The 27,698-nt window shown below is 33.9% G+C and overlaps 1 protein-coding gene across 6 annotated transcripts in view; it reads left to right on the top strand.

The window, feature by feature from the left end:
• The first annotated feature begins 4,441 nt into the window (after positions 1 to 4,441).
• Positions 4,442 to 27,698, top strand: part of LOC148655022 (mucin-6-like) — a 76,780-nt gene continuing 53,523 nt past the window's right edge. For 5 of the 6 annotated variants that reach the window (XM_088645094.1, XM_088645096.1, XM_088645098.1 and 2 more), the window contains exons 1-19: positions 4,442 to 4,582; positions 5,402 to 5,434; positions 7,200 to 7,416; positions 8,214 to 8,343; positions 11,724 to 11,787; positions 11,889 to 11,977; positions 12,360 to 12,546; positions 16,140 to 16,262; positions 17,599 to 17,719; positions 17,829 to 17,964; positions 19,599 to 19,676; positions 20,261 to 20,324; positions 20,863 to 21,000; positions 21,399 to 21,548; positions 22,623 to 22,717; positions 24,772 to 24,901; positions 25,098 to 25,344; positions 26,316 to 26,356; positions 27,343 to 27,431. In XM_088645094.1, the coding sequence (XP_088501220.1) occupies positions 4,531 to 4,582; positions 5,402 to 5,434; positions 7,200 to 7,416; positions 8,214 to 8,343; positions 11,724 to 11,787; positions 11,889 to 11,977; positions 12,360 to 12,546; positions 16,140 to 16,262; positions 17,599 to 17,719; positions 17,829 to 17,964; positions 19,599 to 19,676; positions 20,261 to 20,324; positions 20,863 to 21,000; positions 21,399 to 21,548; positions 22,623 to 22,717; positions 24,772 to 24,901; positions 25,098 to 25,344; positions 26,316 to 26,356; positions 27,343 to 27,431 (2,184 nt within the window). In that variant the 5' untranslated portion in view covers positions 4,442 to 4,530. The remainder of the gene's footprint in view (positions 4,583 to 5,401; positions 5,435 to 7,199; positions 7,417 to 8,213; positions 8,344 to 11,723; positions 11,788 to 11,888; positions 11,978 to 12,359; positions 12,547 to 16,139; positions 16,263 to 17,598; positions 17,720 to 17,828; positions 17,965 to 19,598; positions 19,677 to 20,260; positions 20,325 to 20,862; positions 21,001 to 21,398; positions 21,549 to 22,622; positions 22,718 to 24,771; positions 24,902 to 25,097; positions 25,345 to 26,315; positions 26,357 to 27,342; positions 27,432 to 27,698) is intronic. The other variant, XM_088645099.1, reaches the window with a different exon arrangement.

Consider the following 27,698-nt stretch of genomic DNA (forward strand, 5'->3'; position numbering starts at 1 on the left):
ACAGGGGTGAGAACAAGAGTTTGGATGTGATGTGAAGTGGCCCTTCCTCTTATTAGTCACTGTCACTGTCTAATGTAATGCAATTTACAAGCAGATAGGTACTGGTTGTGCTGCAGACATTTCACAATGGAAATGTTCCAACATGATCTGCATGCAGAGTTAACAAGTAATTTGATTTTCCTTGAGAGGTACTACCTCTACTCTTTTTGAGAAATGCATTGGAATTTTTAATGACCACGGTTTTATATCTCATCAGAAATACAGCGCCTTTTTACAGTATAGTGTCCCTCTCACTATACTGGGGGATTGGAACCCACCCAGACTACAGGTTGAGCACTCCCTACTGCTCCCACTAACACTACTTCCAGCAACAAAGCAACAACATTCGTTTTTCCCAGGAAACCTCCCATTCAGGTACTGACCAGGCTCACACCTGCTTAGCTTTAATGGGTTGCCAGTTATGAGTTGCAGGGTGATATGGCTGATGGTACATTCTCAATTGTTGCCACATTCTGAACAGAAAAATATGAAGCTGCACAATCTTGGACATTTGTGTCTTTTTTGTGATGTAAATTGGAGGCTTTACATGTTACTGTGTACATTTTACTTTCATTGTGGTATGAAATGCACTCATCAATGCCAATTCTTTCTAACCCCAAAACATAAAATAATGTTGCAGTTCCCCTTTAAGTGTGTCAGTGATAACTTTGAAAAAAAAAACATTGTAGGACAGGATGCAGGATTTCCTAATGTTTTTCAGAACAAACATTGTTAGTAATAAGTTATTTATGTGTCTTTGTAATTATGATGAGAATAATAAGACACACCCCAAAAGATTTCCGTATTGTAATCATACACACTTCTTGGAAAAGGCTAACTGACAAGTTTTAATAAAGAAACTAGGCAGAGTAAAATCATTGTTATGTAAAGAAACTTTAGAAATGAAAATATCTAGAAAAATCTAGAGGAGGGATGACAATCATGACAGAAGACTTATCTCATATTCTTCATCAGTTTTATGATCTATTGCCTTTAGACAGACGTTTTCATTGTCTATAGTGTGTCTACAAAATTTAGCTTTGTTCCAAAGGCCAGCAGGCACATAAAACAATGACTGGAAAAAACTTTTATCAATAATGATTGCTTTAATATAGTGACATCTCTACAAATGTACACGTACATAAATACTTTCTTAAATGTATAAAGAATTCACTATTATTTTATTTTGCAGTATAGGACAGTCCTTACAATGCAAAATTACACTGTTACATTTGTAATCATTTCATTGGACTTTTGCTATTAATGTTTTTTTTTTCTTAGACATGTTGTTACTATTTTTTTGTTTTCTAGTTTTATTTAGAACATGTTGTATATGCACTCCATGGAGTTTAAATTACTCCCCTTAGGGATGAATAAAGTATTTGGAATTGTGTTGAATCTATTATAATTGAATTGACATCTTGTACAGAACAGAGCCCCACCATACTGAGGCATTGTTTTCTTGGAAATTCTAGTGTAGAGTAAAAAGAGTTCCATCTACTGACTAATCAACACTACTTGCAGCAGCAACCAGGTTTTCCTAAGAGGTCACCCTACAGAGCATTCCCAGCCTTAACTTCTGAGATTTTACAAGATCTTCCATCTACTGACTAATCAACACTACTTGCAGCAGCAACCAGGTTTTCCTAAGAGGTCACCCTACAGAGCATTCCCAGCCTTAACCTCTGAGATTTTACAAGATCAGGTTACAAGATACTAGTGCTTCTGCCAGGATCCTCACTATCTTCAAGTGCTTCTTATCCCATACTGTATAAACCATGAAATCTGCAAATGCACACTCAGGTTACTTACCATTTTGCCACAAACTGTGGAAATATATTCCACATGATGGCAGGAAGTTTGAAAGAAAGTTTGAAGGTTAAAAGACAGTGGTTTTCAATAGAAAATAATACAGCAATGTATGCTGTATAATAATTAAACAAAATCTGTTAGGTGAATAAAGGTTTATAGGATGCAATTAATTAAATGGGAATTGTTTTCAATCTTATTAGTTCTTAACTCTATAGTGTTCTAACAAATGTATGATAAAAATAAGTGATAATATTATTGGCAATTATTTACTTGAATTTACAGTGCTCTCCAGATTTATTAACAACTCCAATGAAACAGGCATCATAAAAAAGAAAATTAGAAGGACTGGAAATTTTGCATTGCTTATACAAAATATATATAATGTAATTTTATCAGAATTGTATATGGTAAAGTCGTATTTATTGTAAATGTTGTTAATTGAAATACCTGAAAACATGGAGATGACATTTATTTATTTATGTACAGCACCACTGACCTCTTCAGTTTACAATTAGTTCAACTCCAGAATTTCAAAGTTTCCCTCAGAGACTAGGGACTTGAGGGGAGGAGGTGGGAGCTGTGCAGCAGTCTGCATCCCTTGGTGTTGGACTATCCCCATGACCTCTCCTCTTTTACCTCAGGTTCAACCTTTCCTGCAATTTTCCAAGGAACAACCCTCAGTCTGAGGATGGCTGCTTTTTCTACCTTCTTAACTTTACTTGCTCTGTGACTAGCCCTGGCGTGATGATAAAGGCAATAAAATGGTCAGCAAGTCAACTTGTCTCCCCAAGTCCTTCCTAAGACCACTGCCACCAAAATTTTCCTTGTGTTGCAATAGTTAAAATGACAACAGCGGAGAGGAGAAAATAATAAAATGGAAGAACAAGTTACATCCATCCATCCTTGTGTTAGTAGGTGTTTAACTCTTGCATCAAAAATATAGTAGATATGTACAGTATACTGTATGAATCACTCCTTTTAGTGAATATTTTTAAGTGTTTGTTTAAAGAGGAATCTCTCTCAAACACCTCTTTTTACATTTTGCATGCACTCCTCCATCCCATCTCCACCTTCCAGCTATCTCTTGGTTAAGTCCAGTCTCTGAAGGGGGGTCCAAGTATTTTCATCCAAGTCTCTTTGTCCTCTTAACCAAGCAAGTTAAATCAAAACTTGGTATACTTAAATATTTAATATATATTTACAACACAACATGTCGGGGAAATACTGTATATACTGTATAGCACTTTTGTTTTTTGAAGCACAAACTTAAAATAAAGTTTTAAAGTAGATTTTGTTGGTGATAGTGCTCTGTAGTGAAGTTAAGAACAAAAGCATAGCTATAGTTTTGGTCAGCTTAATTTTTTTGTTTTGTTAGTGTAAAAGAAAAAATAAAACAAGGTACAGGATGCAGGATTTCCTGGTCTATATTTGTAGATAATTAAATACCCAAAAAAAGGTGTGCTCACAGAACACAAGGAAATTCACGCTTCATTTATTTAGCATCAATTAAAAAAGTATAAGTGGAAAAAAGAGAGATACAGGAGTATTACAAGAACAAAATACAAAGAAACAAAAAAATAAAGTGCATATCACAACATTCAACAAAAGATAATACAAACAAACCTGCACATAAGAAAATCAAAAAGTATTTCAGGATCTTCCTCAGACAAAAAGGGAACATAAAAATGTGTTGTTTGTAATTTATGAATCATGTGCTTTTAATTAAACAATTTGTCTAATGTAATGATGGACTACATATTAAATATTAAAAGACTAAAAATGAATGAATATTACAATTGGAAATATGTTACATATTCTAATACCCATATAATAATAATAATAATAATAATAATAACAATAATAATAATATACTTAATTGGAGTATTAATTTGAGTGTTCTGGAGAAGTAAATTAAACCAGGCAGAAAATCAGAATAAATTAGGAAAAGAACATTCAAGGATGAGTCATATAAATCTAAAATGAGATGAGAATCAAGTGACACCTGTCAAAAATTGGTCTTTGATGTGTCACAAAAAGCAAAACAAAGAACAGATTATCATTACAAAAGCCATGAGACCATTGAGAAAGATAAAAGTACCAGTAAAAGAACTGTCCTATATGATTCAAACTCTATAGAACCTGGTTGCAACTTCTAAAACTTATATCTCTACATACCATAGGTAACTTAACAATGCACACAAATATCACTTTCAGTAAGAATGAGGAAATTAATCTATTATGAAGAAATGTATTGGTAGTATCTATTGCATCCGTAAGAATGATTTAATTTAAGATATCTTTTTAATTATACTTAAAAATGGTATGAAATGGTTATAACGTTAAAGTAAACACCTACATGACAATTACTGAAGTGTGCTTAGGCTAAAATGTCTTCCTTCTGTTTGTAGCAACTAAATTATTGGTTTTTCTTATTCCCACTTGTATATATCAAACATGACTAATTTGTTAAATATGATTTTACATGTCACATGTTCATGCAGTGCCAAGTGAAAGGTGTGTCTGTAAGTAAAATGCACTTTGATGTGATAAGTCTATGGTCTACCAATCTTAGTTCCTCATATTATTTAAAACAGGTGAAAATCCGAATATAAGAGTGTTACAGTGCTTCATTTGACTGCTAACAACTGATGGCTTTGTCAGTGTTGTTCATCTAAGAAGATGAAGCTGCTTTCAGAGCTAACCCTTGTGGCTGTGCTATTTCTGCTGTCAGGTACTGTACTGTATGTCACCTTAGAGGATAAATTAAAATGATTTAAACATAACTTGCCAAGTAATAAAAACATAAGTTATTGAATAATGTCTTAAATATTAAGATGAATTTTGAATTTAACTTTGTTGTGATGTATTTTAAGAATTTAGATTATGAAACTAGTGTGTGCTTTTTTATATTCTACAGTGTATGAATAAGGTGTCTGCACCAGCACAACATTGCAGTACATCTTGTGATGCTCTAATCTATCAGTCTTCTTTTGCATGTTCTTTGATTAAATCAGTTTGATGTCTCTAAACAGAAATACTAATTATTTTTGATGTGTGATGTTTGATGTGTTTGATGTGTTTATAACTGATGTTCAATAAATTCATGACCAATATGTTAAATTTACAACAACATCATAAAATGGCCTATTACTGTTCCTCATTGGGCATTACATGCTTTCTTCTGTGTGTTCTATTAAGGTGTTTATTAATAATTTCACATTAGAGATTATGGATTGATTTTGTATCACAACACTGTCAACCTGCCATCACCCTGCTAAATTATCTGAACATGGGATATTTAATAAGGAATTTAAGGAAATGTAATTTAACCAAGGTATTAAATAAGGAAAACAATATTACTGCTTCCTACCATGTTCATTTTTGCGTTTTTTTTTGTTTAGTACTCTGTCAATTGGCATTTACCTATCAGCCATATGAAATAATAATGCTGTATATTTTAATTCCTATTGACAGAACTGTTGTTTCTGCTTGAGTGTTTGTCTTTAATGTGTTTTGGCATCAATATGACTTGATTTATTCTTGTCTTTAGGCAAAACCTCTTCTGCCAGTGACGTATATTCAGGTAATTATTTTAAAATATTAATTATCAAGTTCAAGTTCAATTCTTTATTGCCATAACAACTAGTTACATGGGATTTGGTTGGGTGAGTTCATACAACATAAAGCCAATAACAGACAGCATCCAATCAGCACATCTTCATATAACACCCTAAACACATGCCTTCTAATTATGTTAGAAAGTCACATGAATTTCCCAAATATATGATTGCTCATCAACAATTGATTCTGGAATTCAGAAATGGGAATAAAAGGAAAACAAATGTTTTCATATAGTATTATAGAGAGTATATGTTACCAACATTAATAAGTACAATACTGGGATTAATAATTTACTATGGAAAGTGAAAAGTATAACTTAATTATAATAACACTAGATGTCTTATAGATTTCTAACACTTTTCCATGGTCTTTTTATATATTTTATATCACCTTTATACAGTTTAAACCTTACTGATCTATCACCATCATTTGTAACTGTTACTAAAATTAACATTTTTTATAGAAATATTAAATCTTCTAGTACATGGGTTTAATAAATCACATTCTGAAGGTTTAAGTTAAATTAATCACCTATAAAAGACCTGAGGTAAGTGTTAAGTAACCAATAAAGGGAACAATTGGTTACCCCAAATACCCTAGTGTTTGTCCAACTAAATTAAATAACCAATTGATTTATTTATTGATTTAGAAAAATCTTGAGAATTAAATAAATCTTTCATATGTTATATCTTACAATCTTTCATTTTTTTCCTTACCAGTATTATCACATATTTAAGGTTTATTGTCTACATTTGTAGTCTAAAGTAAAAAATATTAATCGCTGTGTCAAAATTTAAATGCACTTGTTACTTGATAACCATTGTTTAACAGATCATGACTTTAACTGTATGCTGAGCAGTCTGTAAATTAGATTAAAATTCTGGATATTTTAACAATTATGAAACATCCATAAACCTTCTGAGATTAAACATTTCCCTTAAATGAAGAAAAAATAATATTAATAACTTCAGTGAATAACACAGGTCTTCAGAGAGCAAATGCATGATATTTGTCTCAATGTAATTATCACAAGGAACAATTAAACTTTCACTCACACACACACACACCAGGGACAATTTAGCGACACCAAGTGACCTAGACATCTTGTGTTTGGAATGTGGAATGAAACACTCAAGAGCCACGCAAAACAGGGAGAATATGCAAACTCCACCCACAAGGGATCCAGGCTGGAATCAAATCATGAAAGATAAAGGAAATGTCCAGAAATCCCAGTTTCCCATGTAAAATGGTTTAAAATAACCATTGACTACAGATCAAGGGTCTACAACCTTGGTCATGTAGAGCTACATGGTTTTATGGGTCTCGTTCCAGATGAGGTCCTCGTTCTATAACTGAGCTCATCATTAATTTTAATGTGATCCCAAGTCCTTGATTTAAGATTTATATAAAACCTGTTGACTAAGGCTCTTCAACAAGAGAGTAGGAGACCCTGCTCTGGGTTGTATACTATTTAAATTCCATGAAATAAGATTATTTCATGAATAACCATCAACAAGGATTATCCATCAATGAGGATCAACTGAAAAATAAATTAAATTGTATGAATTAAAACAGTTAATAAACTAAATTACAATTTATGAAAGCAATTACATAGAAAGCATTAATTTATGATGGAGCACATTATTATGCTCAATTTCGTTGTGAAATATTAGGTATATTACAGTACATTATGTAATGAATTAATTAATACTTTTGTTTCCTTGTAGATGTATGCAAAACATTTGGTAGTGGAATCATTCAAACTTTCAATGGCACCTATTTCCACGTGAAATCAACTTGCCAGTTTACTTTCAGCAAACAGGGTACAGACTATGACATACAAATACAAAGAGATGAAGATGGCTTTCTGGCGAAAGTGATCATTTTTCTTAATAATATAGAAACCATTTTGGAAAAAGGTCAAATAAATGTTGAAGGGAAAAAGTAAGTGCTATTTAAAATATTTTAACTTTATTTGTGGAAGGAAAATTATTGTGGAAATTACATAACATATAATAATATTAAGATTTAATATAGTCCTGGAATACAGTGGTGTTCACAAGCAATGGCTGGTGACCATATTAAATCAGGAGACAAAATACTATGATTAATACAGACAGGGTGCCCAGAAGGTTAACTGTGCAATTATTTTTAACAATGTATTATTTTGTATTTACAATTTATCCTCCCTTTCAACGAAGTTTTGTGTGTCCAGCAGTGCTCTTAGGCGCTATTGTTCCTCTAACGGTAGATCATAGCACTTCAAAGTTCAATATAAATAATGCTGAGACAGAACAGTATCCGGAGATGCCAGGAGAGGGAATTTGTAGGCTCCCAATTCAACACGGACAGTTCACCCCTGAAGCCAGAGTCCAACCTAAAAGAGTGGAGCGGTGGCTCTGTGGCTAAGGATCTACACCTGTGAGTGGAAAGTTGCTGGTTCAAATACCATGGCCAACAGAGGAATCCTACTCCATTGGGCCCCTGAGCAAGGCCCTTAACCCTGACTGCTCCAGGGGCACTGCACAATGGCTGACCCTGTGCTCTGACCCCAAGCTTCTCTCTCTGTCTGTGTCTCATGGAGAAAAGCTGGGGTATATGAAAAGATGAATTCCTAATGCAAGAAATTGTATAGGGCTAATAAAGAAACATTATCATTATTAAACATTAAAAATGAATTTGCTTTTTATTCAAACTTCTTGATATATTTGATTTTATTATTTGAATGTTTCCATTTATAGTGTTAATCTTCCTTATGATCACAAATATCTACATATCCATGAGTATGGCATCTACACTCAGCTGGAGAGCAGAACAAAAAAGCTGTCAGTCTTTTGGTTTGATGAGGGTGGTTATATCAGCTCACTTTGGGTAAGATATGATATTTTCATTATTTGTTTTATAAATACTTTTTTGTTTAAAAATATTAAATAACATTGTTGTGATATATAATAGTGTTAGTAAATTAAATCATATTGATAAAAACAGAAGTAATGGGATTGCAAGTATGACTAGTATGGTAATGGAAATACATTATAGAAAAACTTATTTATTCTTCATCCTAGCGTTTATCCCACATCAGCAGGGTCCGCTTGTCGGCACACCCGTCTCCATTTGGTGGTTTGAACCAAATCTTTGAGCTGACGTTGCCATTAAATGCGACATAGAATACTCCAACCGGCACGTCACTCAGCCTGCCGTTACTTATTTCTTATTTCTTTTAAAATAGTAATTAAAATTGTGATCTTGTTAAGCACTGTTAGTGACAGTTCATGTCATTTCCTCACACAATAGCTGCTATTAAACAGTCTAAAGACTTTTAACATATCCATTCCACAGCACAATTTAGGCAAGTATAATCCTGTTGTATCCATTCTGCGCAACCAATGGCAGATTTTGAATACAATTTAAAAACTGATCAACCATACTAGACGATCCAGATTTTAGTATAAGGTTTTATATCTTGTCAATATGAGTAAATGTATGTATTGTCAATATGACTAAATTTCAAAATTAAAACACAAAAATAAAATTTTGGAAACACAATTTGAGTGCAGAACACTTGAACTCAACACAGGTTTTTTAATAAATTGATTACTGGTTAATTTTCATAAACACAACAACTAAATAAAACAACAAAAAAATCATCTTTTCAGATAATTACTGCTATATATGATTTACCAGTTTCAGTAGCTACTGTATATAGAGTGCTGCTATATACAGTATAGACAGCATTGAGACAGGCCAGGATCCAATTATGTCAGGAGAGGGAATATGAAGGCTTCTAGTCCAAAACCAAAATCTTTTAAGCTGCAGTCAGACTAGCCAAGCAGTTTCTTCTGCTTCAAGAACCCAGGGCTGGAGTTATCATTTAATAAAGGTATTACTGCAGGTGAGAGCAGGGAAAACCCTGTTTATAGTATTGAACTGAGAAGAAGAAACTTCTTTCCAAAATTTAACCACATCTGGAAGCTCTCAAAGCATGTGTAAATAAGGTGTCCGTAGTGTTCCATAAACAAATCTGACATCCTTCCATCTCACCAAGATCATTCTTATTAACAATGTCTCCTGCAATGAAATTCCACTTATTTCTCCATGTGGGAAATTGAAAATGGATTTTCTTGTATGCAAGGGCTGCCCCTAGCTTTTGGGGGGTCTTAGGCAAGATCCTGGAAAGGGGCCCCTCCAGATTAAAATTTGGGCATACACTACTATTATCAGCTCCCATCCCAAGCTCATTTGGCTATTTAGAAGAATTAAATGCATGAATTAAAAAATAGTCATTTAATAATAGCTTTGAAAAACACATAATAAATAACTTACAAACAGGAAAAATAGGTACACATTTTAAAGAGATAACATATTGTACCATTGAATGTAATAACATGATACATGAATCTGTTTGCTTCCAGTAAAACACCTTAAGCAGTCTTACGTGTCTAGGTAGTAAATATTGCTTTTCTACTGTTTGCATGGATCTGATCAACTCAAAACCAAATGAAATATAAATACATTATTACAGTAATTTGATCTGGCATACCTCTGTTTTGAGATCACTTGTCTTACTTTTCTTTTCTGTGCTTCCTTTTTTGCAGTCCCCATAGGTACGTCGTTTTGGAGGACAATGTGTGTTAACCAGTTGCAGCTACATAATTTAAATTTTAAACCATAATAACATAGTTTGCAATGCAAGTAAAAGGTCACTTGCAATGTTTCAATACATGATAGATTAATAAAATAAATAATCACAACATTTACTACTTTCTGAAATTAAACAATTCAGTATAGCAGCAGCTGCAGTTGCACTGATGTTGTCATCTTACAGTGAAGATGAAAGTCATTTACTACATTGAAAACACTTATATTCACAGCTAATAATATTATAATTTATAAATAACAAACTTTATCAATTTAGATTAGCACAGCAGCAACAGAAAGAGCAACTGGTCAAACTTTTTATTTCACATTTCTGAAAGTACCTAAAAATAAAAATGTTTTGTTGCACAGTTTTTGAGGGGGTCTATCTGGTGGCCTTGGAGCCCTAGGCAGTTGCCTAGTTCGCCTAAACCAAAGGTTGGGCCAGCTTGTACGAACTGAATGATTGTGGAAAATAGGAGAATGAGCATGTCTTCAAACTTCAACCTGCATTGAGCTCCCAGATTTGGTTGTTTAGGAAACAGCTTTCTTCTTTTCAGTCCAATACTATGAGTTTCAGAATTAAAGACAGAGCTCACAAAACCAGTACAAATGAAATTTTAAAGTATGCAGAGCAAATTTACTTGCAGATCTTTCATTCTGGCAAATTTGATTAATGATTACTTTCCTATATGCATTCAGAAATTTGAGTATGCAGTTTATCACAGTACCCTAAAGAGGTAGAAAAAGAAATCAAAGAACTAAAAGCAAACAACATCTATTTTTATTATGGAGATATGAGGGAACTAGGAAAACTGAAGATAACTCAAGAGGAACTGAAGAGAACTAGGACAATTTGTTCATCTTTTAATTTAGTGTTTTTCGTGAGGGGACTCCCCCATCAGGGGTCCAGAAATTTTAATAAGCAGGTTGTTGTCATGTCAATTCACTCAAGGCAAAATAAAGCCCAATATATCTTTTGTCTCAATATATTGGATTTTATTTTTGCTCTTCCACTTTCAGAATTGTGGTCTTTTATTTCATTAAAAGTGATGATGTTTAATTTTTAATTCTGTGCTGTTGCAAGTGCTTATGGAACATTTCAGTGATATGTCTCTAAATTATAGCAGCTCATACCATTTAAGTTGTACAGTAATATAGTCCTTTCCAGATACTAGTTGTCTTCTTCATTCAGATTGTTTTTTAACCAAAACACATACTGTACTGCACTTCTCACAGTAAAATACACAACATGCTCTCTCCAACAAATCTGATTGTCACATGCCATGCTGAATACTGTACATAATTATCCAAATAACTATTTCACAAGGAAAAACAACCCCAACCAGAATAAAAAGTATTTAAGAATGGCTGAGGGGCATCCCCTAGGCCATCGAGTGAGGAGGCTAGGACCCCCTCACACAGTGAAGCTTGGGGGGATGGAGGAAGAATGCATTATAATATTATTCCTTTCCTACACAACAATCTGTGGGTTTAATTTAATTTCATGTTATAAATAGAATAGATATTTTATATATGACTGTGCATGCAATTAAAATTAATATGCATTATATCTGTAACATAATGTTTAAAGATTGTTTTTCTAACTGTGACAGTTGGAACTAGATGAAGAACGTCGTAAGGATTCAGTTGGTTTGTGTGGCAGCTATGAACTTCCAGGTAAGACTTCCTTTTTTCCAAAACCATCACCACATTTTAGCCACTGTTATATGCTTTGCTTTTGCATTCTAATGTAATAAGAAATATATTTTCCAAATTAGATGACAGCAAGAAATTAATTTCTGAATATCAGATTTCTAATGGAAACCAATGTGAAACCAAGGATGAAAACACAGAATGTAACGAAGAGGTAAATATTTTTTTATAATTTAATTTCTTGATTTTTATGTTAAGCAAATTCACAGAAAACAATCAGAAGTACAGGGCAATTAATCAACATGTGAAAATGATTTAACACAGCAAACGGTTTATGACTGGAAACCCTACTGTAAGAACAAAAAAGAATACAGTAACAAAGAGTAAAACAACCATGATAAAGGCTATTTATAACTCAGTATACGTAGAATGCTCTTTTACATACTGGGGAAGATATAAGTATAGGGTAGTTCAGACCTGTATTTCCATTACATTCCATTGCAAGTCTGCTCCAGCATATGAGCACCTGGGTCTAATGATTTTCTGTCAATTACGTTGATTTTACATTTTCACCATTTCTTTTATCTTTTTGTCAGCATTGTCAAGACGTTATATCAGAATATTTCATGGATTGTGTGGATAACCCTGATACCTTTATTGATCTTTGTGCAACCAATGCTTGTGGCTACAAAAACAAAACCAAGTTTGAATGTTCAATTTATGAAGAATTAACACAAATTTGTATCAAGGAAAATACATATTTTAGTACATACACAGGGTGTGGTGAGTAATTAATTTTTCCATTACGTTCCCTTTAATTTAATCACCAAAAATATAAACTGTATCTTTTCTGTCAAGTAAATCAGACATGGAAATAATTTTATACCGTATTTTTAAAATACCTTTAAAAATCCATTAACATACACACCTACAGTATGGTGTGTAATACAGATGTTTGTCCAATAATCCTTCTAGAGCTAGTTAAGAACAGCACGCAAAATGTAACGATATTCTTTAACTGGTCAAAGTGTCAATACAAAATTTCACGCAACGTATACAAGGAACATTACTTTTATCATCCATGCTCCAAAAGCATTGTTGCTTTCTTTTTGAACAGAATGTACTGTGGATAGATATTGTTAAAAATGGGTGGTTATGAAAATGGAAAATACCAGGATATGACTGTGCGGATTAGTCAATAATAAAATAAACAGTTAATAAATAATAAAATTAACAGTTAAAAAATAATACAATAGCAGTTGGTATAGTTAGAGGCATGTGAAATCTTTGTTCTCGGGCACAGATTTGGTGAAAAGAGTAATAATCTTGGTTAAAAACATATTTATTAACAATGACAATACAAACATTACACTGCATGAAACATAAACAAACAACACACAAGTTACTGTATTTACAAATTTAAAAATAAAGTGTTCCAGAGACCTAAGATTGTAATCACCCAGAAAACTCCAGACTGTGGTTTTCTGGGTTAATTAGAGATAAGCTGCCTTCTAAATAAAATAGAATGCAATACAACCTGCAGTTAAATCTCTCTCTGCATACCTGGATGCCACAAAACAAAGGGGAGCCTATCTTCTTTCTTTTAAAAATGCACACTGAGGCAGGAAGGGGCGGAGCGGTGGCTCTGTGGCTAAGGATCTGCGCCTGTGACTGGAAGGTTGCTGGTTCAAATCCTGCGGCCGGCAGAGGAATCCTACTCCGTTGGGCCCCTGAGCAAGGCCCTTAACCCTAACTGCTCCAGGGGCGCCGTACAATGGCAGACCCTGCGCTCTGACCCCAAGCTTCTCTCCCTGTCTCTGTGTCTGTGTCTCCAAGGAGAAAAGCTGGGGTATGCGAAACGATGCATTCCTAATGCAAAAAATTGTAAAGGGTAATAAAGAAACATTAAAAAACATTGAAAGGACATCTTTACCAAAAGTGTTATTGACTTAAGAAATATAAGTTCTCGAAAACACAGAAGCTCTCCCTAGCAAGGTTCAAAAGACTCCACTTGAGTTTTGCCTGGAGCAAGCTACAACTCCACCTCTCCTCTCTCTTGTGGTTTGACCTTCTTTTCCTCCTTTTCCTCCTCTTTCCTCGGTCATGATGTGATCTTATATTGTGTCTTTCTGGATTGCTGATTGACACTTAATAATTTACACAGACTTAATTATCTAAGGTAAACCAAGATAAACTATGATTGCTTTTGATCACAGGATCTGGACCCACTACATCTCAGCACACATCCCATCTGCTTTAAAAGTGGAAATGTTTACACTGCTAGGTGTTACACACTTGACCTAAACTTTTTCAAACACTAGCCACCAATAGCTCTAACAGTATGAACAAACATTTGCCTAAATATATCATTAGACGTCCTCAAGAACTCAGTGTGCAGTGAATTGTCCCCTACTGGGTTTTGAACACCATCTCACAGGCACCTCTGAGCCCTAAACCAAACAGTAATATGGTCACCTTAGACATCCCTTGTCTTCTGAGATTTCCAGAAGTTGTAATTATACAAAACACAATACACAGTGTCTAAGGGGAAGACTATTATGCAGAAATACTATATATTCTGTAGTCTGTTAAAAGACCAGACTTTTAATTGAAATCCAAACTAGAGGAACATTAAGATTAAGCAAAATAGGTCTTACAAAATGATAGTATTGATGATTTGCAGAGTAGACATTTCAGGTGGTTCCTTTTATAAAAAAAAATCTGAAATGTAAGTATGCAATCTATCCTAATACCCTAAAGGGAGAGCAAAGTAAAAGTCAAGACAGGTTCAATGAATGCTAGAATTGGTATGTCAAGAACCATCTTAGCTCAGTGTGTGTGGGACATGGACATTTCCTGTAAAGGCAAGCTCTGTGGCTAAGGATCTGCGCCTGTGACTGGAAGGTTGCTGGTTCAAATTCCGCGGCTGGCAGAGGAATCCTACTCCGTTGGGCCCCTGAACAAGGCCCTTAACCCTAACTGCTCCAGGGGCGTCGTACAATGGCAGACCCTATGCTCTGACCCCAAGCTTCTCTCTGTGTCTGTGTCTCCATGGAGAAAAAGCTGGGGTATGTGAAAAGATGAATTCCTAATGCAAGAAATTGTATAGGGCTAATAAAGAAGCATTATAATTATTATGTCTGCAGGAGAAAGACTAGTAAATGAAGATTGCAGAAGCATTATATATTTTACCCAATCATAATGAGTGTCCATTCTGTGTGGGATCTGACACAATGTTCTGCTCTAATAGAAGGAATATGTACTAATATCTACAAAGGGTTCTTTGCTTTAGTGTCTCAAAAATATGTTGATTAGTTTTATAATTTTGGGGTATAATTGTGCTGTAGATCTAAAACATACGTACAGTAGCTTCATTTGGTTAATTTATAAATAGGATAATTAGGTTTTAAAGACTACGTATTCTGATTTGCCCTATAAATTGAGATTTCTTTTTAGGTTATTGAGATTAAACAGAGATTATTTCAAAACTGGAAATTAGAATAAAAAAACCGAAGCCATTATACATGCCAGGCAGTGTCACACACACACACACACACACACACACACACACACACACACACACACACACACACACACACACACACAGTACATACAGTATAAAATGCCCCTCTGACTATTTCAAGATTACCCAGAGAGCTTCATAGGTTTCTAGCCATGCATCTGTTGCATACAATGTACTGCCATCTACTGTGCATAGGCAGAACTGGCCAATTGTTTCAAAAACATGTCAGAACAGTGAGGAACAAAGATATTTCCAAACTAATAGTTCACCATATAACCTCTCCCGGAGATGATTAAATTAATCTTCTTGCCTTTGTACTGAAAGACATCAGAAGCCAAGATAACCCATACACCTGGATCACACACCCCCTTTTCTCAATAATACACAAAATTATTTTTAGAATAATCTAATAATCTCTCCATTACTCTCCATTTACAGACATCAGTTTTTCATACTCCTCTAAATCTCCATTTGTCTAGACACTCTTACCTGATGCACCTATTCTCACTCGCTCTTTTATTTCAGAAAGAAGGTACAGCTATTGTTGTATCTTCGTTTCAGCAGATGTCTAAAAAGATAATTAATTCATATGAATGTTATATACAAGATTGTAACATTGTAGAAGAACATTTTATAGCTGAGAAAAAATAAGGCTCATAAGCTATCCCTGTAGGATAAACAAGTAACTTAATCCATCATAAATATTTATTTACAGGGGTCATTTTCTTGATTTTATCATCACCCAGTTTCGAAGAGTCCTTGTACATACAGTAGATCTTGTTGGACAGTATAGGTCTCTCTTAAGATATCTGAGTAACAATATAAAACCTTTGCTTTTTGTTCTTAAATACAGGTGAACCAACTTGTTCTGGAGATCTAATATTCACCAAATCTGGAAAAGCCTTCATGGAAACTTGTTCTAACCCTAGTACACCATCTAATGTACCTTTTACAAAGACTTGTACATGCCCAACTGGTAAGCTGTTTTGTATTAATACTACAGGATTGTCCTCATATTTTCTTGAATCTTGGTCAATGTCACAATGTCACAATGTCACAATGTCCAAAACAGACAATATCCCACTAGACCCCAATTACCAAACAAATATACCAAAATAATGCAGTCCAACAGTTCTGTCCTCTCTCAAGTGCCTTTGGTAGCTTTAATTCATCTTCTCTATCATATCTCACTGCTAGTTGTGACTGTCCCAAACAACATGGTCCCTTATGCGTACCCCTACCTTGATTTCAATGTGTCCAATCTCAGGTAGGGGGAGAGGAAGATGATGCTGGAGCCTTTCTCAGCTGCTATTTGTAGAGTGCCTGGTGTCAGTCATCTACTGGGTCCAATACTGTGATCCGTTCCACAACCGTCCTTTCTTCCTAAAGATTCCAGTTCTGTGTGACTGGGGCTTTTTCAAGCCTTCTTTACAAAGGCTCTTGATTCTTCCCCCAAGGAGTAAAAATGTCCTTCTGATACTTTGTGTGAGGAGAACCAGCTGCAAAGGCTCCTTTAGGAAATGGCAATACGCAGATGATCAGATGTAATGACCCACTGTTCCAAAACATCCTTCCACTACCCCCACCTCAATTAAAGGCACAAAACTTCTTAAACATCTTCCAGTTTTATCCCCAGATGATGTGGTAATTGCCTGGCATATGGGCATATGACTTCAGTGGTTGATTTGTACCAGGCCAAATAAATGTGAGTTGGTTAGGAAGAAGTTTGGTGGGACAAGGTTATGTAAATGAATTATCTATACAAATTGTTAGTAAAATATTTTAGTATGAGGATTACAGGATTACGTTTGACTGTAATGACATTTGTAGTTTAACCACATCTGTTTTGCTCAAACTTTCCAATAGTCAGACTAATCAGTTAACTGATTGTGTAAATAATTAAATCAGCTGGATAAAAAGTCAAACAGGCACCTGTGACATTGATGTTCAGATTTTGGGCACACCTGTTTAACTGGGTTATTGTTATATAAATATAATGCAGAAACTACAGTATAACGAATGAGAAGGAACCATTTTATTTTTTGCTTATTTAGTTGCTTGTAGCTGAAGTAGTCTATTGGGCTAACTTTGTACTTTACAAAAGATTGTAAAAACCTGAATCAATTTGTGTACTATCCTCCTCATTTAAAACCTAAAGAGTGACTTCAATTTAACCTGTATGTGTATGACTTTCCTGTAGTATGTGGAATTGGTCACTTTGAACTATTTCCAGTGATCCTTTTACAGTAGTTACATGTATCAAAACATTATTTGTAATTATAATGTTATAATTTGAATTTTTAACATTATAGGCAAAGTTCTTAATGATCATGTAGGAAAAAAACAGTGTGTGAAACTGGAAGACTGTCCTTGTGTATTTGCTGGAAAGGTGTATCAAGCTGGTTACAACCTTGCAACAAAGTGCCAGAAATGGTGAGTTTCATATAGGAACTAAATAATTGAAATGGTGCACATCTGTTTTTCAGATCTACTATATTTCTCCATTTAACTCTTTAAATGATTAAATATTGTTTCTTCACAGTGTTTGCAAAGATGGGAAATGGGATTGCTCTCAGAAAAACTGCCCTTCAAGATGTAAAATTGAGGGCATTTTCGTGACTACATTTGATGGCAAAGACTACAGAATTCCAGGACCATGCAAATATTTTGTTGCTCAGGTAGTTAAAATTATTTCCCATTTTTTTAAGCTTTATAGAAATCAACATAATATTGAATTTATATTTGAATGTATATTACAGGATGTTTTTACATGATGTCGAATATGTGGATTTCTAATCATCCCCTTTTATTCCGACCTTTACATGATCATCCTACTCCTTTTGGGGTCCATGTTCCTTGAATGTCAGCCACTGCTGCCCTTCCCCCCACACTTTATCCTCTCGGACCAGGATCTGACCTGTGTCCAATCCTCAGCTCAACCAGCAAGTTACTCTTCTTTATCTCACACTTCAAATGTTTGATAGACCTATTTCATGACGGATGTTCACAGAGGTTTTCTAAACAGTCCCCTTGTTTCTCCTCCTTCATCTGTATAACACGTTGGCCCTTAGAAGCTGCTACTTGCACATTATCTGAAGAAAAGCATTAGATAATTGACTTATCCACACCTAATAATTCTTCTCTTCCTAGCATTAACAGTCAGATTTCCATCTTGGATTGTTCCCTTCACTATGGCACCATTAAGCATGCTACTTCTCTTGTAGATCAAAAACTACAGTATGCCTCTTGACACCAATCTTTGGCATGTCTTTGGTGTATGCTGGTGAAGTAAATCTTATTAAACACTAAACACCATGAGGCCCTTTGTTGAATCCTGCTGAACAACAACAGGCTTTGATTTCTTCTTCTTTTAATCCTCTTTTGTTCCAGTTATTTTGAATTTCAGTGATTCTCTAATCCATAATCTTGGAGAAAGTATATTACTCCAGTAATATAGATAGTATATTAACAAGGTCTGCAGTCAATGACTATTTAAGACTGTGGCTTCCACCAGGGGTGCTTAGCCATCATAACATAATGCTCTAGTACTATTCAGAAGAAAGTCTTAATGTCATACACTATTCAGTAGAATATAATATCATGCAGTTTAGAAGAATAGGCTATTGGTACAAAATTATTCAGGGTATCTACATTTGCGTGATGAATTGAGGATTTCTTACCATTTTTTTGGTTTGCAGATGTCCTTTTTATTGCTAAGCAGCAAAGTTAAGATGATTCTTTTCCTCAAATCTCACTTTTAAGTTCTACATCATTAGAAAGGTGCACAACACTTTAAACATGGAGTTTTAGTTCCACTTAATGAAATACTATTTGTATTTTATGTGTAGTATCTTATTGAATTTCGCCTTAGTTTAAAATATGAATAGTATTGGAGATAAATCTGCTCAAAATCTCAATGTTTCAGGAAATGGACTGAAGGTGCCAAGGGCATCTTTGGAAAGCATGCAGTTAAACACTATAGCAAAAGTTAAGCAATAAATAAACACATCAACAACAATGTAAAAATATAAAAATAAGTAATAAAGAACAGGTCAATACCAATTACTGCATTATTGTTGAATACATTTCAATGCACTGGAATTTAGATTACAGTGATGAGGGAACTGTATACTGTATGTTTAAGATTTGATGGTGCTTTGTTTACATATTTCTGTGCTGGAATTTGAATGTTTGATTAAACTTTTAGGCCTTACTCTCAGTCACAATGACACTGATAAAAACAACAATCAAATATAAGATATTATTTTAAATTGATAAAATGCCTTTCTTTTTATATTCTATTCACTTACAGGGGCTTAATTGGACTCTTGCTGTTGAGTTTTCTAAAAAACAAATCTATTTAAGCAGTGTTAAACTTGAAATTAACAAGGTAAGATTTTGTTTAATTATGATACAAGTCTGTACTGAGAAGCATTGCAATTGCAATAAATAAGTATTGTAACCAATAGCATGTTAATACCTTTTTATAAATATGTATTGCATGTATGTATATTATTAAGAATTTATGCATATACTGTATGTACGGTGTGAGAAACAAGGTATACAGTATGTCTGTATATGTCTACTGTATATTGAACAGCAGCTACAGTCATGAATATCTAATCTCGTACACAAATCAAAATAATTGTATTTCCATACACAAATACAGAAGGACATTACCACTTTTGTTGCATGTGACTATTCACATTATTTAAATGAATGATTACAAATCTCGTTAATCTCATTTTAGTTCTAAAACTTATTTTAGAAAACTTTTAAAACCTGGCTAATCCTGGATTTAAGAACAGTACAATAAGGTACCAAAAAACACTGATCTATACTATTTTTAACAATCTGTCTATTGTGTTGTTACATCCATAGTGTAGTTGACATAAATATTGGTACAGTGTTAACCTACACCACATACATTTCTGAAAGGTTTACTTGATACTTCAAAATTCTTCAAAATTGCAGGAACTCTATGAATTCTCCATATCAGACAAGAACAATCTTGAAAAATATGAATTTTACAAATCAGGTGAGTTTACAATAGCACGATGATATAATATGGTTAATATTTTAATAAATCTGAGTTTCTGATACACAGTCTACAACCATTTATTGTAGGAATTCTCTTGAGTTTTACTACATTGTAATACAGTTTGTGGAGTATAAATAATAATAAAACTTTATATTATTTATTGCCTTTAAAACTTTTTTAACAAAGCACTTTACAGTGAGAAAAAGTACTAACAGTATTTCAATATTTCATGGATTCATTATATTTTATTAAAACTAATGATTGTTATTATTCTGCTGTACAAAAATATTAGACAATTTGTATTGCACCTTTCTTTTCATTTATTTTTCTTAATGCAGAAACAGCTTTCTAAACCATCAGTCAATACAAATACACCTGAAATTTGAAGGAAGGAAAATGGCCTTTAAGAGTCATTGATATTTAGTCAGTTTGCTTTAATCAGTAAATGTGTATTATCAATGTTTTAAAATTTGTATCTTCTGTTTGGAATGTTTTATTGATCTGTGCATAATATATATATTTACATATGTCTTAGAACATCTGAAAACTTTCCGACAGTCTTCAATGTACATTCAAGTAGAGACATCTTTCGGGTTGAAGATGCAAATTCAGGTGTCTCCTTTAATGCAGCTGTACCTAACATTACCCGAAAAACTCAAAGGGACAACGAATGGTATGAAATATACATACTGTATATAGAACATTAAAGAGAATCAAATATGTCAAATGATTGTCCTAAGAGCTCTGTTTTTTTATTTCATGAAATTAAAAATTATTAAAGTTAATAAGTTAATTAAGTTTTTAAGTTATTAAAAATTAATTTCTGAGTATGTTCAGTAAAAAAGAACATTTCCTTTCCTGCAGATATAAAGACACTACCATCACTAAGAAATGTCTTCTCAGTCTTTTAACAACACAAATAAAGACACACTTCATTAACATTTTACCAAAATCTAACCCATGTTGTAATAGATACATTACAAATACATGTTAAACATATAATAAATGTTGTATTTGCTGCTAGTTTAAGATGAAACTTATATTTCTATTCTTACATGTTTATTTTATCAGGTCTATGTGGGAACTATGATGATGACATTAAAAATGAATTTACTGCAAGCAATCATATTATTGAGAATTCAGCTGATGAATTTGCGAATTCCTGGGTGGCAGGAACCTGTGAAGACAAGATACCAACGATCTGCACCAATACACCAAATGGTAATACCATCCTACATTTACAAGAATAACTGAACTTAGTTGGGCAGTTGTCTGTTTGTGGTCAGTCAAATATTATTTTATATATTGTTAAAATGTAACAGTTTATTTGATTTGATTCAGGACAAACATGTCTGTTGTATACAGTATGTAGAGTTTTCCAGCTTTTGGAAGGTCAACAGAAATTACACTGGTGTATTCTCTACTTAAAAATAGAGTCAATTTGAAAGATTCTTTCTCTACATTCTCACACACTTACCTTACTAATATGTGTGGTTATACAAGTACATTATCTAGTGTTACAGACTATAATTTATTAATATAATCACCAATAGTTTTTACAGGTAACTTCTTCAAGATTAGCTCTCCTCCCTTTTGTTAAATTATACTATTTATTCTTGTTACTTGTGAGTAATACTTTAGGTTGAATAGATGCCTAATATATTTTTTAATAATGAAAATATGAAAAAAGAAAGGTGAAACAGCAAATGAAAATAATATAGAAATAGATGTTTTTAAAAGTAAGAAAAGTAATAACAATATTGATAAAAGGATAATAGAATGGGATCATAACACACTAGGATAGCAGGTAAAGAAAAAGGATGGAAATATACATAAAAATAGTACAGAGGTAGATAAGACTTAGAACACCATACACCAAAAGAGGTTGCTACTGGTTTCTGATACCCCTGTATGCTGCAGAAGCAAATCAATGGATTGTAACATGTGCTGACTCTATCAGGTTGGATTTTTCAAGCAGCATATTTATTTAAGTCACATTTGTGATGAATAAAACAAAAGATTTTGAGATGTGTGTAATTGATTGACATCAGTACTATAAACATTTCAGTCAATATGCATACAGTATCTATGAACAAGTAACCTGAAGAAGGCTCCACGGCCGAAATGTTGTTTTCTTTCTTCTCTTTTCAGCATTGAATAAACCTATTACTTGTTCCTTTGCAGCCTACACATGCTGACACAGCTACCCACCTGAACTATATAGTATCTATGACTGTCTCATTTCTAAAATATAATGGAATTCTTATCTTATATACTTTTTATTTTATGCAACAGACTTATATGGAAAAAAAAACTGTGACTATATCAAGGACCCTACAGGGCCATTTGCTAAGTGCCATGATTATGTGCAGTATGACAACTATATCAGGGTGAGTTTTTTTTTCCTTTACACTCTTTTAAGACAATGAAGTAACCTAGCAGGTATTCTGAACAGGAAATATCACAATTCAAATATCTAGTAAGTGATTGATCCTTTCTGCCAGGAACCCAAAAGGAACAGTGGCTATTGCATCAGCATTCACCTACAAAGGTCTTAGAGTCACTTAAACATAACAAACAGAAGATATTGGTGAGGAATACATTAGTAGGTGTGCAGCTTTGCAAGAAGAAAGGCAGGACAAAAGTGGAAGAGTGTCCCTATTCAAAACTAGCATATAAGCAAAAAAAAATAATAATTTAGATAAATATTTTAGAATTTTTTAGAATCAATTTATCTGATGACTTGTTTCTATATTTAAACAAGGTGACTGGTTACCACTGTGCTAAGTAGTACTTTTTTCCTCAGCCTGGACCCCAGTTAAATATGGTAGCTGTGGTGCATAGTGGCGCATTTTTCGTTTTCCCTTTTTGTTCTTATTTTTACGCTTTTTTGTGTTATTTTCAGTTCTTGTTAACCTTACACCAATACTTCTGTCCCTTAGTATGGGCGTCGACTAAATACCGGTGCTTGCTGCAGCTTCTCCCATTCCCATATTGTTACACATGGCGCCCAACATAGGGCCTCAGTTGAAGAGGTTAGCAAACCTCTTGCGAAGTGTATTCTCACGATGGCTGCTTCAGCGTTCAGGTCTGTTTCTCTAGGCTGGATCCCGCTGTTTCAAGCTGTCCCTTCTCTCCCCCCCGGTGTTCTGGGCTGTTTCAAGAGGTTCCATGCTGGCCCGAGTGGTTTCAATGGTCCCCGACCCCACTGTTCCAAGCAGTTCCCCTTTTTCTGTCCAGTCTAGACCCGGATTTCATAAGACGTTTTTATTAATTTGGCCTGGACCCAGCAGTAAGGTGGCGTTCGTTAGCTTTTTTCTATTTCCCGAAAGAGATGATTTTTCCCCTCCCTGCTCTTCCACACTGGACTCTGTTGAATAGGGTAAGCCCAGCCTGGATGCCATGGTGAACAGCGGTGCATTTTTCTTTTTCCCTTTTTATTCTTGTTTTTGCCCTTTTTTGTGTTACACACACCGGTGTTTCTGTCCCTCAGTAGGGCGTCAACAAAATACTGGTGCCCCTCCATGGCTCCTCCCACTGCCATATCGTTACAATCATTAATTGTTTGTTTTTTATATTTCCCTATATTATGATTCCTTACATTGTGTCGACAATGAAAATGATGTCAACACAAACATCTAAAGCTTTTTTTAATAAGCATCTTCAAGAATCTCAGTGTTTCCTATATAACCTGACTAGTTTACTAACTGTACTGTAATATTCCCATGTGACAACATAATGTAAGTTTATGGGTAGAGGCAGGGATGTGAATGAGGTGTCACAGAGTTATAGAATAAAGTGTTTGTTCTTGAGCAACACATTGTTGTCCTGCATGCTTTGTTCATACACAAAGCATGTAAAATAAAACAAAATATATACCAGAACCTAGATTTAGATTATTGATAAAGTTTACAAGCAGCAGTAATCCTAATATACACCACTTTTGTGTCTACTAATTATGTCAAGACAATTTAAGCATTTAACTCCTAACTGTACTTTAAGGCTTCTATCAGTTAACAACAAGGTTATGGATCTCGGGTTCACACTTGCTGAATACCATCTGAGAATATATTATGAGAACCTTTAGGACCCTCCTGAAAATCCGAATATACAGTACTTGGTAAACCTAAATAAATCACTGAAGATGCTAAACTTGCATCCTCTATCCTGTATATCTGTCTAGAAGTTCACCTCTGTCCTCTTCTAGATAATGACTAAAAATAGTCAAAATAGACCAAATGGGATTCTTGGGAGAGTGCTGGATGAAATCATTGGATCTATATGGGCTACCGATTGAGCTACAGTACACAGTAGTCCTTATCCATTTCATTATAGGATAAATGTTCTTATGGAACAAAGCAAAGTTTTATACATTAAAAGATAAAAAATGTAGTTCTACATGACATAAGGCATTAATAAATAACATGGATCATTTGTTTTTCAGACCTGTGAAGAAAGTGTGTGTCATTGTGCTGAAAATGTTCAAGATTGCTTGTGTACTGCTCTTGGTAACTATGCCAAAGCTTGTGCTGCCCAGGGAATAATTGTGGAAGACTGGAGAAAAGATGATTGCAGTATGTTCAATTCTTTGTTATTAATTTTAATAAACAATAACCTGATTCAATACCATAACAAGGACTAATTACCATTAAAAATCACCTATTACTGGGATGCATAAAATCACCATTGTTATTTAACTTATTTGATAGGGAGCTAGTCATCATATTATATCTTACTGTATATCTCTTGTGGTATTGTTTAATATTTCAGCTGTGTCATGTCCCAAGAACCAGAAATTTGAATACATCATGACAGCCTGCAATCGTACCTGCCGTTCCCTCTCTGTGTACGACTTTACGTGTGAAATCAAAGACGACCCTGTGGAGGGGTGTGGATGTTCAGAAGGCTCCCACATGGACAATGAACAGACCTGTACATCAACATTTCAATGTCCGTGTTACCATGGAAATGACATTTATAAGCGGGGGACTTTTGATATCGCTGGATATCAATCCTGGTGAGTCTCTTCACAGGGAGAGAAAGTCAGATTTTAAATTTGTGTTGCACCTCTTAAGAGACTTTGAGAAATATTTATTTGTGTAATATGTTAATGACAGATATACAATATTTTTACACAGCTTAAAAAAATATGATTTTATGACAAAAACACTAAGCACTTTAATTATTAAACTATTTATAAATCTATAGCACATGATACCGTAAAAGCAAAACAAATTAAGTTCCTTTTTTTCCCAATCATTAATGTGAAGGCAATCTTTCTGTCACCAGTGTATCAAATTGTCCCTTTAGTATAAAAACTCTTTGCAGAGACTTTCAATTGTGCATTTTTGTATTTATTTATATAACTCTATTGTCCATCTGTAAAGGTGGAATTTTGTCTTTGGATTCACCCTAATAAAACTACAAAAAATAAATAACACTCAACATAAATGAAATACACCTTAAGAACAAACAATAGTCCAAAACATGCAACAATACATACAATATGCATAATACTGTACAGTAAACAATACATCTCACTCTGCCCATGTATTACACTATATTGATACAGCTTCATACAGCATACAGTCACTTACAAGAACTGAGTTTAACACACCAATTGCACAGGGAACAAATTATTTCTTGTATATATTTTTCTTGGCCATAGGCAATTAAAACGCCTCCCAGAAGGCAACAGTTGAAAATGGGAGAGAAGATGGCGGGAGAGGGAGGGGTCATCAAAGACAAGCTGAGCTATTCTTTGAACTGAAATATAATATACTGTAGCTCTTTAGGTTGTTTCTGTGGTTGACCAATTATTTGGACCATACCATGCCTTTGAAAGGGTTTTGTACAGAGACCATATAAATATAATTGTATCCAGTGAGCTTTGAAAATATGCTTACATTTATCAGTAGTATTAATATATTTAATACTTACTGTACATATGTGCTAGAAATCTAATGCTAATTTTAAATGTAATTTCAGCAATTGTGAAGATGGGATACTTGACTGCAGTCCTAAACAAAGTAAGATGTAATTCAAGTTAAAATAAAATTACTGCAAAGTTAAAAATAAAAAAAAAACATATTTAAACATCATCCATCCATTTTAACTGCTTTATCCAGCATAGGATCACAGGGGAGCTAGAGCCTAATCCAAAAAGTAACAAGCACAAGGCAAGATGTACACTGGATGGGACACCAGTCCATCTCGGGGCACACACAGATAAACACACACACTTACTCTGTATTAGGCCAGTTTTTCCTAGAAGCTAAATAACCAGTTAGCCTTCAGACTAAGCCAAGAAACCTGAACAAGTTGAAGAAACCTATGCAAATATATTCAATAGCTCTTGAGATAGCATGCCAGGAATTCAAAATGCCAGAATGCAAACCACAATTGAACTTCATATTTTATCAAATCAAATCATATTGAACAATATCTTGTCTTGTATAATATAATATTGTTATTTTTTAAACCAGTTGATGACCAATGGTTGTATTGATAAAACAGCAGAGTGTGATTGTTAAATGTAGTAAGTTGTCTACTTGATACTCGGTCACTATTTCTAAATTTGGTTGAGTAGGTTTCCTTTGATGTTGAGATAAAATGATAGTCATAAAAAATACTTTAAATTTCGATTAAAAACTCTATGCAGATGACACAGCATGTTAAAATAATTAGAATAATACAAGTAAGCCTAAACTAAAATACAAACTAAATTCATTTGACATATGTGTAACCAATAAAGTAGCACAGGATGTTAATGAACTCATAATCCTAAATGTAAATCTAACTTGTTCTAAAGAATAATACAGTATAAGATGTAAAATGCAAACTTCATTTTCCGATAAGCTCATGGATTGTAACAATATCTATCATTGTAAAACAAACTTTGTTCATGAAAGTCAAGTCTTTCTCCTAGTCAGGTTAAATGTTCCATATATTGCAATACTGAATATATATCAATGCATGTTATGTATTTTATACTTTCTACTGTTATTTCTTGCAGATTGTACAAAGGAGAAAATATTTGTTTACTGTGCTCATTCTTCTGTAAGCACAAGTCAAAAGACATGTGATAGTTTAAATCTGCCAAAGGTAAGTTCTGGTAAAGCCAAATTAGGTGGTGAAACAGTGAAGTTCTTCTGGACTATGTTTTCACATGCTTAAGTGTCAACTGAGGTAGAGAGCTTGTTTGCAGTCGCTAAAAACTTAGGGTTCTCAACTTAGGTAAGGTGAGCGTTGAGGCTTGAGAGAAACATTTTGAATAATCTTTTATTCAAATGAAACAAAACACGTGCGCCTTAGCTCTATAGCTGATGGCATGGTACTGGGATGAATGAAGGGGAGTCACTTGACAATGTA

Source organism: Lepisosteus platostomus, chromosome 9 (assembly GCF_059453375.1).
Source record: "Lepisosteus platostomus isolate fLepPlt1 chromosome 9, fLepPlt1.hap1, whole genome shotgun sequence".
Taxonomy (NCBI): domain Eukaryota; kingdom Metazoa; phylum Chordata; class Actinopteri; order Semionotiformes; family Lepisosteidae; genus Lepisosteus; species Lepisosteus platostomus.